Below are 16,339 nucleotides of genomic sequence, written 5' to 3' on the forward strand. Positions count from 1 at the left end.
CAATGATTATGACAAAACAGATGTAATTATATACTAGATAATTTGATACTAACTAAAGAGTTTTAAAAATCACCAGAGTCTTTATTTTCCTTGTTTTCTCTAGGGAAATATTTCTGATCAGAAAAAGATACCGCATCTCTTACCAGTTTTCTACCTGCCATGATCAAGTGTTTGTCTGAGGAAGTGCAAGCTAAGCTCCGTTCTGGTGTGGCTATCAGCTCCCTTAGCCAGTGTGTTGAAGAACTTGCCCTCAATAGCATTGATGCTGAAGCAAAATGTGTGGCTGTGAGAGTAAACATGGAAACTTTCAAGGTTCAGATTATAGATAATGGATCTGGGATGGAAAGGGATGATATAGAGAGGGTGGGGAAACAATATTTCACTAGCAAGTGCAAATCTGTACAAGACTTAGAGAACCCAAAGTTTTATGGTTTCCGAGGGGAGGCAATATCAAGCATAGTAAATATGGCCAGTGCTGTAGAAATTTCATCCAAAACAAACAGAACAGTGGAAACTTTTGTGAAACTGTTTCAGAATGGGAAAGCCCTGGAGGCTTGTGAAGCTGAGTTGACTAGGCCAAGTTCAGGGACGACAGTTACTGTATGTAACCTGTTTTACCAGTTACCAGTGAGGAGGAAATGCATGGATCCCAGACTGGAGTTTGAGAAGGTTAGGCAGAGGATTGAAGCACTCTCACTCATGCACCCATCCATCTCCTTCTCCTTGAGAAATGATATTTCTGGTTCTATGGTTCTTCAGCTCCCCAAAACCAAAGATACACGTTCTCGATTTTGTCAAATTTATGGATTGGGTAAGTCACAAAAGTTGAGAGAAATCAATTTTAAACATAAAGAATTTGAACTAAATGGACATATCAGTTCTGAAGCACATTATAATAAAAATTTGCAGTTTTTGTTTGTGAACAAAAGACTGGTTTTAAAGACAAGATTGCATAAACTCATTGACTTTTTATTAAGGAAAGAAAGTATTATTTGTAGGCCAAAGGGCGGCCCTGCAAGTAAGCAAATGAATTCAAGCCCTCCTCGGACTCGGTCAAACCTAGAACTTCATGGCATCTATGTAATCAATGTCAAATGCCATTTTTGTGAGTATGATGTATGCCTAGATCCAGCAAAAACTCTAATTGAATTTAGGAACTGGGATACTGTCTTGGTTTGTATTCAGGAAGGGATAAAAACTTTTTTAAAACAAGAACAATTATTTATAGAATTGTCAAGTGATGACATTAAAGAATTTAATGAAGACAGTGGCTTCAGCTTGTTCAGTGCTATTCTTCAGCCTGTGGCCTCTGATGAAAAATGTGTCCAGAACAATTTTCAGGAAGCATGCGAAAATATCATGGATTCATATGAAATATTTAATATGAAGTCTAAAACTGTGAAAAGGAAAGCTGTTGTGGAAAACATTACTTTAAAGGCTTGTAGGAGTGAAGAAAACATCACACAAATAAAAGACTGCCAAGGGCTGACCAACAGTGACTCAAATGAAATGTGCTTTAAAGATATGATGGAGTCATCTGTACCTTGTCAAGATGGTACCTGCTCAGGACCAAGTATTTTAACACAACAGGAAGCCAAATTCACAGATTCTAAAAAAAATAGTCCTAAAAATATTTGTTTAGAACTCGAGCATTTAGAAAATCTCTGTGGAACCAGTTCAGAAGTGTTAAAGAGTTCTCTTTATACTCCATATCACCTTAAGGACAGTGGGGAAAATCCATGTCTACAAAAGGAAAAGACCAATGATGATGGAGTAGTTGTCAGCAGTGTTTGTGAGGGGCAACAACAGAGACTTAAAGATATCCCTGCAATAGCATGCAGATCTTCACCTTTTGGGAGAATACTGTTGGAGACATGTGATACACTTAAACAAGGCAAAAGAACAGAGAGAGAATCTAACTGTGATAGAGGAAAGACAGTTATTAGTCACGGACAAGTTCAGTTGTGCTCCACTGGCTTCATAACTCATGTGATGCAAACCCCAGCAATCAAAAGCATCTGAAATGGACTTCACATTAAAAAATAATTTTCAACCTGGGCCTGTTAGTGCCAGGCAAATATTTGGAAACAAAACCCAAAGTTCAGTTGAGACCCCAAACATAGACTTAAATATTAATTTAAGTGAAGAATCTGCTAAACCATTCGACCAAAATTGTGTAACAAATATGAAAGATGGGCCAAAAAGCAACACCGTAGGAATCTATGAAAATAAGGCATTTATTCAAAAGAAAAGCAGTAAGCAGTCACATACGAGTAACTTGTTATCTAATGCTTCCTTGGCTTTTCCTTGGAATGTACACATTTCAAATAACAGGAAAACAGAAAAGCTCATTGTTTTTTCTAAACCTTCTGCTCATAAGAAACTAAACTTATTTTCACAATCAGTGTCTTTAGAGAAGTTTAAGAGACAACATAGGAAGGTTGAGAGTCCTTTGCCTACAGGAATTCGGGATATTAGTAATGATTTTGAAATAACTACCAATAATGGTTCCCAAGTTCAACCTGACTTTTCCGAGAAAGAGAATAGCCACTCAGACCTCTCCAATATTTGTGAAATTCCAACCATAAATAGTGAATCCAGTGATAGTGACCGACCAGTTAGTAACATCCTCTCAGAACAGTTTCCAGCTTCCAAGAAAAAGGAGATGTTGGAGCACCAGGATGCCTGTGTGAGAGAAGGTCCTATAACACTGACTGACTATTCTCAGTTTAACAAAAAACCTTTGTGTGTTAATAGGCCATTGGGATCATTATCATCTAAGCTCTCCAGAATGAAAGGTCACAACAAAGAAGCTTTAATTACTGAAACTATGGGACATTCTAATGACTTTTGCCAGTTCAGCTCCAATACAATGTGCAATGTGTTAGCCCAGGAGTCTCATAAGTCACCCCATAACATGCATAAAATAACAGGAGGTAGTACCCTCATCCCAGATTCAGACACTGCTGTGCAAGATAATACCTATAATAAAAATACAAATTCTCCTTTTACTAACCAGTCATTACTAATCAATACAACAGAGGACTACCCAATGAGACATAATGTTCCCTTGGCATCATCCAGAAATTCATCTTTTGAAGTCTGTGAAGACCCAAGTATCCCCACCATATCTTCAGAACATCAATTGGAAACAGCCAACCCTTCCAGCACAGCTTTAATAAATCATATAGACTTTTCAGCAGATGATCAAACTGCAGCTTGTTTTCAGAAAGAGAATACTGAAACAAGAGTTTCTAAGGATGAAGAGTCAATGACACATTCCTTTGATTGGCAACAGCATTTTGATGTGTCCCTGGGTAGAATGGTCTATGTCAACAAAATAACTGGACTTAGCACATTCAGTGCCCCCCAGGCGGAGAGTTTGGCCAGTTGTACGAAAGACCTAACAACCGTGGCTGTCAATATTGTCTCCAGAAACGGTAGGTAGAAAGTTTCTTTTCAAAGCAAATGTATTATACCTATGAGATGCCGTAAAAGGAAATACGATGTTTGAGCTATAAAATAATCTTTCATTGCATGAATAAAAGCAATGTCATGAAGATTTAGTGTTGAACCACAAAATGTTCATTTGGAGAAAAGTGTAATTCTAGTGAATAATAATAACTCATATTTACATAATGTTTTAAGGCTTGCAGAGTTCTTGACATACATTACTTTATTTGTCCCTCACAACCCTGTGAGGTTGGCACTATTGTTATTCCCATTATACAGATGAGGAGCCTGCGGCTCAGGGGCTTGCCCAGAATCTCACAGCTAGTAAGTGCCTACACTGACTAGATAGCTATTCTGATTTAGTGTCCTACGATATCTGAAAATTCCCTTGGTCAGAAGCAGTTAAATGAGAAATACTGTGAAATTCTGATTGACCGTAGCTCACGTATCAGGGACATGATGGACATTTATATTATAAATGATCGTATTATAGTGGAAGCAGTGATGTAAGCCTAAGGCCCATTACAGTCCCTGCCATCCCAGCAATTGTCTTCAGTGCCCTTGCAGTGCCAATAGTGGTATTATTTTTTAAAAATTATTTTAAATATTTTAACAATTTTTATTGTTGGAAATATGTTAACAATCATTTTTCAAAATTTTGAGTTCCAAATTCTCTCCCTCCATCCTGCCCCTCCCACCTCCTTGACAAGGCAAGCAATTTGATATTGACTATATGTGTGAAATCATGTAAAACATATTTCCATATTAGCCATATTACAAAAGAAAACAAACAAAACAGTAAAAATAAAGTTTTTTAAAAAAGTATGCTTCTGTCTGCATTCAGAAATCATTAGTTCTCTTTCTGGAGGTGGATGGCATTTTTCATCATGAGTCCTTTGGAATTGTCTTGGGTTATTGTATTTATCACAGTAGCGAAATCTTTCATGGTCTATCATCCTTACGATATTGCTTTTGTTGTGTACAATATTCTGGTTCTGCTCTTCATTTGGCGTAAGTTCACATAAGTCTTCCCAGGTTTTTTGAAGCCATCCTGCTCAACATTTCTTATAGTACGGTAGTTTTCCATCACAGTCATATACCATACCATTGTTCAGCCATTCTCCAGTTGAGAATTTCTCAGTTTCTAATTCTTTGCCACCACAAAAAGAGCTGCTAAAAATTTTTTGGACAAAGAAGTCCTTTTCCTTTTTCTTTGATCTCTTTGGGATACAGACCTAGTAGCAATATTGCTAGGTCAAAGGGTATGCACAGTTTTATAGCATTTGGGTATAGTTCCAAATTGTTCTCCAGAATGGCTGGACTAGTTAACAACTCTATCAGTAATGCATTAGTGTCCCAGTTTTTCCACATCCCCTCTAGCACTTATCATTTTCCTTTTCTGTCATATTATCCAATCTGATGGGTGTGAGGTGGTATTTTAAAGTTGTTTTAAATTACATTTCTCTAATCAGTAGTGATCCAGAGCATTTTTTCATGTGACTGTTTGTTGATAGCTTTGGGGAAGCTAAGTGGCAGAGTGGAGAGAGCACTGGGCCTAGAGTCAGGAAGACCTGAGTTCAAATGTGCCCTCAGACATTTACTAGCTATGTGACTCTGCGCAAGTCACTTAACCCTGTTTGCCTCAGTTTCTTCATCTTTAAAATGAGCTGGAGAAGGAAATGGCAAACCAGTGTCTTTTCTAAAAAGACCCCAAATGGGGTCACAAAGAGCTGGACGTGACTGAAATGACTGAACAGCAGCAACAACATCGATAGCTTTGAATTTTTATGGAAACTGCCTGGTCATACCCTTTGACCTTTTATCAATGGGGTAATGGCTCTTATTTTTACAAATTTGACCAATTTCCCTATATATTTAAGAAATGGGGTCTTTATCAGAGAAACTTGTAATTTTCCCCCAGTTTCTTTTGTTCCTTCTAATTTTGGCTGCACTAATTTTGTTTGTGTAAAAGCTTTTAAATTTCATATAATCAAAATTATGTATTTTCCTTCTCATGATCCTCTGTCCCTTGTTTGATCATAAACTCTTCACTTATCCATAGGTTTGACAGGTACTTTTTTTATGCTGCCCTAATTTTCTTATGCTTTCCCCTTTATGTCTAAAATAATTTAACCGTTTTGACTTTATTGTGGTATGAGTGTGAGATGTTGGCTTATGCCCACTTTCTGTCAAGCTTCTTTTCAGTTTTCCCAGAATTTTTGTCAAATTTGGAGTTCTTACACCTAAAAGCCTGGATTTGGGGGTTTATCAAATACTACATTATATAGTTATGTACTACTGTGTATTATATGTATAATCTATCTCACTGATCCATTACTCTATTTCTTAGCCAGTACCAGATTATTCTGATGACTACCATTTTATTTTCTAATGTAGTTTGAAATCTGGAACTTCTAGGCTGCCATCCTTAACATTTTTTTGCATTGATTCCCTTCATATTCTTCACCTTTTGTTCTTCCAGATGTTCTTCCAGTTGATGTTGGGTTTTTTTTTTGCTCTATAAAATAATTCTTTGGAAGTTGGATTGGTATAGCCATGGTTAAGGAAATTAACTTAGGTAGAATTATCATTTTTATTATAATGTCTCAGCCTACTCATGAGCAATTAATATTTCTCCAGTTATTTGGATCTCTTTATTTGTGTGAAAAGTGTTTTGTAATTGTGTTTATATAATCCCTGGGTTTGTCTCAGCAGGTAGATTCCCAAGTATTTTATATTATCTGCATTTTTAAAAAATGGAATTTCTCTTTCTATCTCTTCCTGCTGGGTTTTGTTGTTAGTATATAAAAATGCTAATGATTCGTGTGGGCTTCTTTTATATCCTGCAACTTTGCTGAAGTTTTCAATTGCTTCAGTTAGTTTTTTAATTGATTCTCTAGGGTTTTCTAAGCATCATCATCATATCATCTTCAAAAAAATGATAGTTTTGTTTTTTCATTTCCCATTTTCCTTCAAGTTCTTTTTCTTTTCTTATTGCTAGAATTTCTAGTACAATATTGAATAATAGTGTTGATAATGGACATCCTTGTTTCACTCTTAATTTTATTGGGAAGGCTTCAAGTTTATCCCCATTATAGACAATGCTTGTTCTTGGTTTTACTGCTTATCATTTTAAGAAAGGTTCCATTAATTCCTGTGCTTTTTAGTGTTTTTAATAGGAATGGGTGTTGTACTTTGTCAAAGGCTTTTTTTAATCTATTGATATAATCCTATGACTTTTATTGTTTTTGTTGTTGTTATGGTCCATTATGCTGATAATTTTCCTAATATTGAACTAGCCCTGCATCCCTGGTATAAATCCCATCTGGCCATAGTATATGATCTTTGTGACATATTGCTGTAATCTCTTTGCTGGTATTTTATTTAAAATGTTTGCATCAACTTTCATTAAGGAAGTATTTCTATAATTTTCTTTCTTTGTTTTTGATCTCCCTGGTGTAGGTGTCAAAACCACATTTGTGTCATAAAAGAAGTTTGGTAGGACTTCCTCTTTACCAGTTTTTTTCAAATAGTTTATATCATATTGGGATTAATTGTTCCTTAAATGTTTGATAGAATTCACTTGTAAGTCCATCTGGTACTGGGGATTTTTTCTTAGGGAGCTCATGATGGTTTGTCCAATTTCTGTTTCTGAGGTAGTGTTATTTAATATTCTATTTCCTCTTCTGCTAACCTGGGCAGTTTATATTTTTGTAAATATTCATCCATTTCACTTAAATTCTTAGATTTATTGCCATATAATTGGACGAAATAGCTCCTGATAATAGCTTTGATTTCATCTTCATTAGTAGTGAATTCACCCTTTTCATTTTTTTATATTGGTAATTTGGTTTTCTTTTTTTTTTTAATCAAATTAACCAATGGTTTAGCTATTTTATTGGGTTTTTTTTCATAAAACAACTCCTAGTTTCATTTATTAGTCCAGTGTTTTGTTTTGCTTTTAACTTTCAATTTTATTAATCTCTCCTTTGATTTTCAGGATTTCCATTTTGGTGTTTAATTGGAGATTTTTAATTTGGGGGGTTTTTTTTAGCTTTTTTTTTTTTAGTTGCATGCTCACTTCAGTGATTTGCTTTTTTTCTCTTTTATTGACATACCCATTTAAAGATATAAATTTTCCCCTAAGTACCTGCTTTGGCTGCACAAATTTTGGAATGTTGTCTCATTGTTGTCATTCTCTTTAATGGAATAATTGATTATTTCTATGATTTGTTCTTTGACCAACTCATTCTTTAGGATTAGATTATTTAGTTTACAATTAAATTTTAATCTATATTTCTGTAGTCCTTTATTAAATTTATTTTTATTGCATTATGGTCTGAAAAGGGTACATTTAGTATTTTTGCTTTTCTCCATTTGATTGTAAGGTTTTTATGCTCTAATACACGGTCAGTTTTTGTGAAGGAACATGTGTAGCTAAGAAAGAAGTATATACTCCTTTCTATTCCCATTCAGTTTTCTTTAGAGATCTATCATTTTCTAAGATTTTATTCATCTCCTTGTCTTCTTTCTTATTTATTTATTTTATGGTGAGATTTGTCTAGCTCTGAGAGGGAAAATTTGAGGTACCACACTAGTATAGTTTTACTGTCTGTTGCCGCCTATAATTCATTTAACTTTTCCTTTAAGAATTTGGATGATACACTATTTGGTACATATGTGTTTAGTATTAATATTATTTCACTGTCTATGGTTCCTTTTAGCAAGATGTAGTTTCCCTGCTTATCCCTTTTAATTAAGACTATTTTTACTTTTGCTTTGTCTTAGATCATGATTGCTGCGCCTGCCTTTTTTTTTTGCTTTTTTTTTTTTTTGCCTAGGCAGTGGGATTAAGTGACTTGCCCAGGATCACACAGCTAGTAAGTGTTATGTGTCTGAGGCCAGATTTGAACTCATGTCCTTCATCAAAAGCACAATAGATTATGCTTCAGCCCCTCCTTAATTCTGTGTGTGTCTCCCTGTTTCAGGTGTCTTTCTTGTAAACAACATATTGTTGGATTCTGGTTTCATCCATTATGCTGTATGCTATGGGTCAGTTCATCCCATTCACGTTCACAGTTATGATTACTAACTGTGCATTTCCCTTTATCCTATTTTCTTCTGTTTATCCTTCTCTCTCGCTTATTTTTATCCTGTTTCTCCTCTAAAGTCTGTTTTGCTTCTGATCACTGCTTTATCTGCCCTCCCTTTTATCACACACACCCCCATCCCTTTCCCCTCAGGCTTTCTTTTTTGGTTAAAATACTTTTCTATTACCAGTTGAGAGAGAGAGAGAGAATTTTTTTCCTCTTTGAACCAATTTAGGTTCAAAGGTTCAAGCATTGCCCACCTCTCCATCCCCACCTCCATTACCCCCTCCACTGTAAAAGTTCTTTCCATGCCAATTTTAATTGAGATAGTTTTTCTCATTCTTCCTCTCCCTGCCCCCTTTTCCTAGGGCATCTCTCTTTCTCTTCTATCCATTTTTTTTTACATCATCCCAACATAATCAACTCACTCCCGTACCTTCTTTCTGGACAGAATCCTTCCACTTGCCCTAGTAATGATAATATTCTTAGAAGATACATATATCATCTTTCTGTATAGAGAGGTAAACAGTCTAACCTTATTGAGTCCCTTATGATTTCTCTTTCATGTTTCCTTTTTATGCTTCTCTATTTGAAAGTCAGATTTTCTATTCAGCTCTGATTTTTTCATCAGGAATCCTTAAAAGTCCTCTATTTAATTAAATACACATTTTTTCCCTTGAAGGATTATACTCATTTTGCTGGTTATTCTTACTTATAATCCCAGCTCTTTTGCCTTCTCCAAGCCCTCCACTCCTTTAATGTGGTAGCTGCTAAATCTGGTGTGATCCTGACTGTAGCAGTGTGATCCTGACTATGGCTGAGTGATATTTGAATGGTTTCTTTCTGGCTGCTTGAAGTATTTTCTGTTTGACCTAGGAGTTCTGGAATTTGGCTATAGTATTCCTGGGAGTTTTCATTTTGGGATCTCCTTCAGGTGGTGATCAGTGGATTCTTTCCATTTTTATTTTACCTTCTGCTTCTGGGATATTGGGGGCACTTTTCCTTGATAATTTTTTGAAATATTATGTCTAGGCTATTTTTTTTGACAATGGCTTTCAGGTAGTCCAGTAATTCTTAAGTGATCTCTCCTTGATCTATTTTCCAGGTCAGTTGTTTTTCCTATCAGATATTTCATATTTTCTTCTATTTTTTTCATTCTTTTGGCTTTGTTTTATTGTTTCTTGTCTCATGGAGTCATTAGCTTCCACTTCCCCAATTCTAATTACTTTTAAATTGTATTTATTTATTTATTTTTAGTTTTCAACATTTACTTTTATAAGATTTTGAGTTCTAAATTTTCCCCCTCCTTCCCCTCTCCCATGCAATCTGATATAAGCTATCCATGTACAGTCATATTAAACATATTTCTACATTAGTCATATTGTGAGAGGATAATCCCCAGTTCTAATTTTTTTTAAGGAATTATATTCTTCAGTACATTTTTTTTTCCATTTGGCCAATTCTGCTTTTTAAAGAGTTATTTTCTTCAGTGAATTTGGTACCTCTTTTTCCATTTGGTCAATTCTGTTTTTTAAGGTGTTATTTTCTTCAGAATTTTTTTAAACCTCTTTTACCAAGCTGTTAACTGTATTTTCATAATTTCTTCCTTTGCTTTCATTTCTTCACCTAATTTTTTCTCTACCACTCTTATTTTTAAAATCCTTTTTGAGCTCTTTTAGGAATTCTTATTGGGCTTGTACCCAATTCATTTTTTTTTCTTTAAGGCTTTGCTTGTAGCTGTTCTGACTTCATTGTCTTCTTCTGAGTTTGTGTCTTGATCTTCCCTGTCACCGTAGTAGCGTTTTATGGTCAGATTCTTGGGGGGGGGGTTGCTTATTTTTTCATCCTATTTCTTTCTTTTTTTTCTTTTGTAGCCGTATTTCCTGATTTAGAACTTTATGTTAATATTGGACTCTATTCCTGGCATGGGAAGAAAGGGTAGGAGAGTCTGTCCTAAGCTTCAGGCATTTTTTGCACTGCTGTTTTCATAGCTGTTTGGGGGAGTTTAGAAGTTTTCACTGCTTCTAAGGTGGTGTGATCTGGGGCGAGGTGTGGTCCCTGCTCCCTTGGGACCAGAAATAATAGTTTTCTTCAAGGTCCTTGATCCCAAGAGACCAGAAGGGATACTGCCCTTCAGGGCTTACATTCCCTCTTGACCAAAAGTACTCCTCTCTCCCCTTGAACTATGACCCGGAAGTGGGTATAGGCAGTGGAGCTGCTAAACACCTTCTGGTGCTGTGCCCAGCGCTAGCACAGGGGTACTCTGTAATCTCTTTGTGACCAGTTGTTAGGTCCCCTTACCGTCTCTGGTTTGAGAGCTCCCAAAGCTGTTTCTCCTTCACTTACCACCACCTAGTCCTACCACTGGTATTTTCATTCACGTGGGCTTCAGGCCATACTATACCCCCATGACACAGATCTCTCTTTCCGACCTCCTATGTTGTCTTGGGTTGGAAGAATGTCTCACTCTGACCTTTTGTTGGCTTTGCTACTCCATAATTGTATTTGAGGCATGATTTTAAAGTTGTTTGGAGGGGGATGTTGAGAGAGCTCCGCTGAGTCCTTTCTCTACTCCATCATCCTGGCTTCATCCCCAGAAGTCCAGTGACCTTATTTTTAATGAACTATAGACCCTGTTGTGGCTTCTAGTCAAGAACTAGAGGGACCCAGTGATGGATAATATTATCACTGGTCTTTCTGAGGATACCTGAATCATCAGTACAAAATTAAGCTTAAATCCTTCCCTCTCTCCACTCCCCCGGAGGAAAAACTGACTACTACAAATTAAAATTATAATAAAAATAGCTCATTTATGTAGTGCTTTAAGGTTGGCAAAGCACTTTATATGCTTTATCTCTTTTGGTCTTTAGAACAACTCTTTGAGGTAGATGGTATTGTAATTTCTATTTTATAAATGAGGAGAAAGAATAGATAGTTAAGGGTCTTCCTCAAGATAAAAATATTTTTAGTAGGTGTCTGAAGCAGGTGTCAAACTCATGTCCTGATTTCAAATTCAGTGCTTTATCGTGCTTTATACTATATCATGCAAATTTTAGTCATGTCCTATTGTTCTCTCACTGTGTATTGGTAAATAAAACCTCAATTCTAGAAGTTGAAAAATCTGATATTTGGACTTCAGTATAGTATGTATTTCTATAACATTCTTTTCAGAAACATTTTATAATAATAACTATACATAACTGCCTTATGTATTTGGTTGCTATTATTCTGAAGGGTTTCAAGGTGCCTCATAGATGACACTATAAGACAGCAGTAGAGCGAAGCTTAGGACTCTGAGTTCTCAATTTTCAGTTAAGATTAAAAGTGACAGTATTTTGGCAGTAAGTTGAGACCCAGATGTTAGGAAATGGTGAAGCAGATTTCCATCTGGCAGTAACACCAAATTTGCACTAGAATGATAAATATTAAAAACAATATACATATTAAAAGGCTTCTCCTAAATACAGATGAATTAATTTTTTTTTTTTTAGGGTGAGTAGTGCCAGCAGGAGACTATGAGATGCTTAGTGTTGGATAAAACCACTACTTTCCAAAACATCCCTTAGTATTTTGCTACAGACAAGGAATCACTTTTAAGGGGAAATCTTTTCTATTAACAATGCTCCTGAAAATATAGGTTTGCTCATTGGGACCTATGACCTTTTCAGTACATATAGTTTACATGTCCTAATTTATGTAGCATGCTTATTATGTGATCAAACTCAAAGCACTTCATTAATTATGTCAGTATATATTATTGAAGTGCATTTGCCTCTGGTACAGTGCCAAAAAAAAATTACTGGAACACAATACACCATGCAGCAGTTGTTAATAAAGAGGGAAATCTCGGCTGTTATAACCAGGGTAAACATCTGCTCCTGTGAAATTAGTCTTGATGTTCAAAGCACCTCAACTTACATAACTTTCTAGACCAGTCAACCTTGTAATGAACTTTAGAAGGTCATGTCAACTCATGGATTCCTGATGAAAAATAAAGTTTGTTAAGTACTCAAACAGATTTTCAGGAAGAGATTATTCTGAACAATTTCAGCTGACAGGGAAAATTGCCCTTTAGAAAAATGTGTGCTTTTTAACTGTTGAAAGACCTTATGGTACCAAAGATAAAAGAGGTAAAGTAAAATGAGCTGAAAAGGTGAAAAACTTACTTTAGGCAAGTGAAATTGTGACAGTAATATTAGGGAATAATACAGAGTCACCTAATTTTGTCAGTTTTTACTTCAAAATGTCTTCCTTCTTAACCACTTGTATGTGCCTAGTTTAAGTCAGTACACCTGAACCATAGCAATATTCTCCTACTTGGCCTCTTTCTCTTCAGTCTCCTGTTTAGTCTTCACGCCTCTGCTCTAGGTTAATCTTCCTCAGACATTTCTTTCACTGTTTCATTCCCTTTCTGAAGAACTATCAACAGCTCTACATTCATTATCTGTAGGATAAATTTAGAACTCAAGCTTATGGTAATTTCTATGTTATCTGAACTCTTTTAGCATTTACTGTATCACTCATCTAGAACCTTGCATTTTTAGTCAGATCTCTCTCTCTCTCTCTCTCTCTCTCTTTCTCTTCTCTCTCTCTCTCTCTGCATATGACATATAGAATGCCCTCCTCTCTCTCTTTCTTTCTCTCTCTCTCTCTCTGCATATGACATATAGAATGCCCTCAAAGAGCTCACAATCTAAGGGGGAAGGGGGAGAGGGGAAACAACATGTAAATAACTATGTACAATTCTGTTACATATTATCAATTAACATATAAAAATATTCAAATACTTATTGTACCTCAACTAGATTGTAAGCCCTTTCAAGTCCAAAACCATGTCTTAATTCTTTGTGTCACCCAAAGAGCTGGCTACTCGCATCCTTTTCAACTCTGGAATCCTGTGACTCTATGAATATTTACTAATTACTAATTAGCCAGTAAGCATTTATTAAGTGTCTGCTCTATGCTGGGCCCAGTGATAAGTGCTGGGGATAAAAAGAAAGGCAAAAAAGATAGTCCTTCTGTCAAAGAAGTCAGTCTAATGCAGAGTTGAAGGGGAGGGATGGGAAGAGGAAGACATAACATGCAAACAACCATGTACAATTAATGTACATATTAGTCAATGAATATATAAAAATACTCAAACCTAAATTTGAATTTAACCAAGGCATTTTTCCTGTGGGAAAGGTGCACTTTATTCTTTGATGGTCACAAAATATTTGAGCCTCTTTTATATGTGAATTGAAGGGTTAAGAATCTCATCCCTAAATTAAAAAAAAGAAAATGTTGTGCCAAAAAGTACTTAATGAACTCCTGTTCTGTGGCCGGCTCTGTTATATCTTCCTTGTGCAGACAACAAAGTGAGACCTTAGATTTTATCCTTAAAATAGATTAGGCTGAGCCACCAAACTTTTCTTCCTCACTGGGGCATCTTGGTGCCTTACCCAGCAGACTGCATTTTATCTTGGATCATTTATTCTATATGGAAAGATACTTTGTATTTCTGTTAGTTTTATATAATCTAAATGATCACAATCCCCTGTATGAAATTTCCACAATGTGTTTTTTTTGTTTTGTCTTATTTTGATTTTTGGTGTGGTGCATTTGTTTGTTTTTTCAATATTTAGGATTTCAGTTCAGGTGCCATCCATTTAGAAGCAAGCTTGTCCTGCCCTTCCTTCATAAAACTAGAGAAGAAAGGACCATGATGAGACAGGAATACGGAGGTAGAGTCAGACTGTTGGAACACACAGTACCTTGTCACCTAATTCACAAAACAAAGCAAAAATGTGTTAATGTTCCTGAGCAGAGCCAGCTGTGACTGACCTGAACCAGAAATTCCCCAAGGTCCTGTTTAACCACAGAACTAAGTGGTTATACATTTTAGATCAGAAATTACTTTCTCAGGCTCCAAGATCAGTTACATGGTCTGAAGTACCTTATGATTTGGAAAATTATTCCTCTTTTGATGTCAGAGATTGGAAATACAGCACATGTTTTAATTTAAGCAAAATTCTTATATTAGAAGCTATAGACTTTGTTTTTATTTTTGTTTTAGTTTTCATTTCCTATCTCTTTCCCTCCCCCACCCTATTTTCAAAAGTGTTTAAATAAAGGGAATAAAACTGATACTTTGATCCATGTTTTTTCATTTTATGTTCAGTCTAGAGTAATAACTGTAAAATCGGAAGATAATTCCATCAACTCTTTTAAATATGAACATGGGATCATTTAGGGGTATCATTTACACTGAAAAATTGTGGAATATGGCAAGTAAAAATGTGCTTTTAATTTCAGAAGTTAAACCACAAAAAATAGAAGATTGCCATTTTCCTCGCCTCCAAAACTAACTTTACATTTTTTCTTTTACGTAAGATACTGTGGATGAAGCTATTAGTACTGATTCTATCCAAACTTTGTTCTCAGAGTGGGAAAATCCAGTGTTTGCCCGCTATCCAGAGGTGAGTCTACCACACTTATTCTTTTGCTGATTTTAGAGTCTGAACTTTATTTAGTCTTGGAGTCAAGACATGAATGACTAAACTAATTTTCAGATGACTCAGTAATGGAAATTGGCAGCATTCCTGCTATAATTGGAAAGTGAAATGTCATCTGTGGAGAGAGAAAGCATTAAAATTAATAACATTTTGGCGACTTTGATATTATGGGCAAATCTCTTATGTAACCAGTGCATGGACCAAAACTGTCCATGCCCTGAAGTGTTGTCAGAACTCCATACAATCATGGGATCATAGACATAGGGCTAAAAGAGACTTCAGGCGCATCCCATCGAAAGCCCTCATTTTATTGATGAGGAAAGAGGTCCACAGAGGCTGAATGACTTACTGAAGTCGTAGAGATGGCCCATTTCAGAGGTGAGACTTGCCTCGAAGTCATCTGACTCTAGACCTGGTACTTTTTCCACTATAGGATAGTAGTAGTAAAAATTGGCATCATTAGATAAATGGGTACATCTTCTAGTGATGGAATAGCTTGTCATTCCAGTTGGGTACTACATTTTCTCTGAAATATAAGTATTAGCAGAACGTACTTTGTGAGCCACCAAAGTGTTTTTCCTAAAGGGCAAATCTGGCCATGTCAACCACCCACTCCTACTCAGTACTCTGCAGTGGGTCCTTAGTCCTCCAGGATCAAATGTGAAATCTTCTACCTGGCTTTTAAAGCCATTCATAACCAGGACCCTTCTTACCTTTCCAGTCATTTTACACTTCATTCCACTATGTACTTCATGATCCATTGACAACAGCCTTGTTATTATTCTGGGTACATGACATTCCATCTCTTCACACCATGATTTCATTCTGGCTGTCCCCCATGTCTGGAAAGCTTTCACCTCATCTCTGCCTCCTGCTTACCTGGCTTTCTCAAGACTTAGTTCAAATCTTATCTTCCACAAGAGGCCTTTCACAGCCTACGCTTCACATACTCCACCCCACCTCCATATCCCATTGCTAATACCTTCCCTCTAAGCTTAGCTGCCATTGACATGGTAGGTATCTTGTGTATATTTCAGTAGGTGTTTGCATGTTGTCTTCCACATTAGAGTGTAAGCTCCTTTTGGGTAAGAACTGTTATTGCCTTTCTTTGTGTTCTCAATACTTAGCACAGCGCCTGGCACATAATAAGCTCTTAATAAGTTCTCATTAACAGTGATGATGATGATGATGAAAGTAGCAGCCCAGCAATTGATTACTGGCTGGTCAGTAGTTCTTGGCTAAAGTTGGTGACAGTTTCTTTTTCATCAGAAATTTTCAAAAAGAATTTTACTTAAAACAATA

The 16,339-nt window shown here is 36.0% G+C and overlaps 1 protein-coding gene across 1 annotated transcript in view; it reads left to right on the plus strand.

Moving 5' to 3' along the window:
- Positions 1-16,339, plus strand: part of MLH3 (mutL homolog 3) — a 35,506-nt gene that overhangs the window by 1,288 nt on the left and 17,879 nt on the right. Inside the window, 4 exon segments of the mRNA XM_020986276.2 lie at positions 104-2,001; positions 2,003-3,440; positions 14,168-14,266; positions 14,916-15,001. Coding sequence (XP_020841935.1) covers positions 160-2,001; positions 2,003-3,440; positions 14,168-14,266; positions 14,916-15,001 — 3,465 coding nt within the window. The 5' untranslated portion in view covers positions 104-159.

Source organism: Phascolarctos cinereus, unplaced genomic scaffold, assembly GCF_003287225.1.
Source record: "Phascolarctos cinereus isolate Bilbo 61053 unplaced genomic scaffold, phaCin_HiC Scaffold_3;HRSCAF=262, whole genome shotgun sequence".
Lineage (NCBI taxonomy): Eukaryota > Metazoa > Chordata > Mammalia > Diprotodontia > Phascolarctidae > Phascolarctos > Phascolarctos cinereus.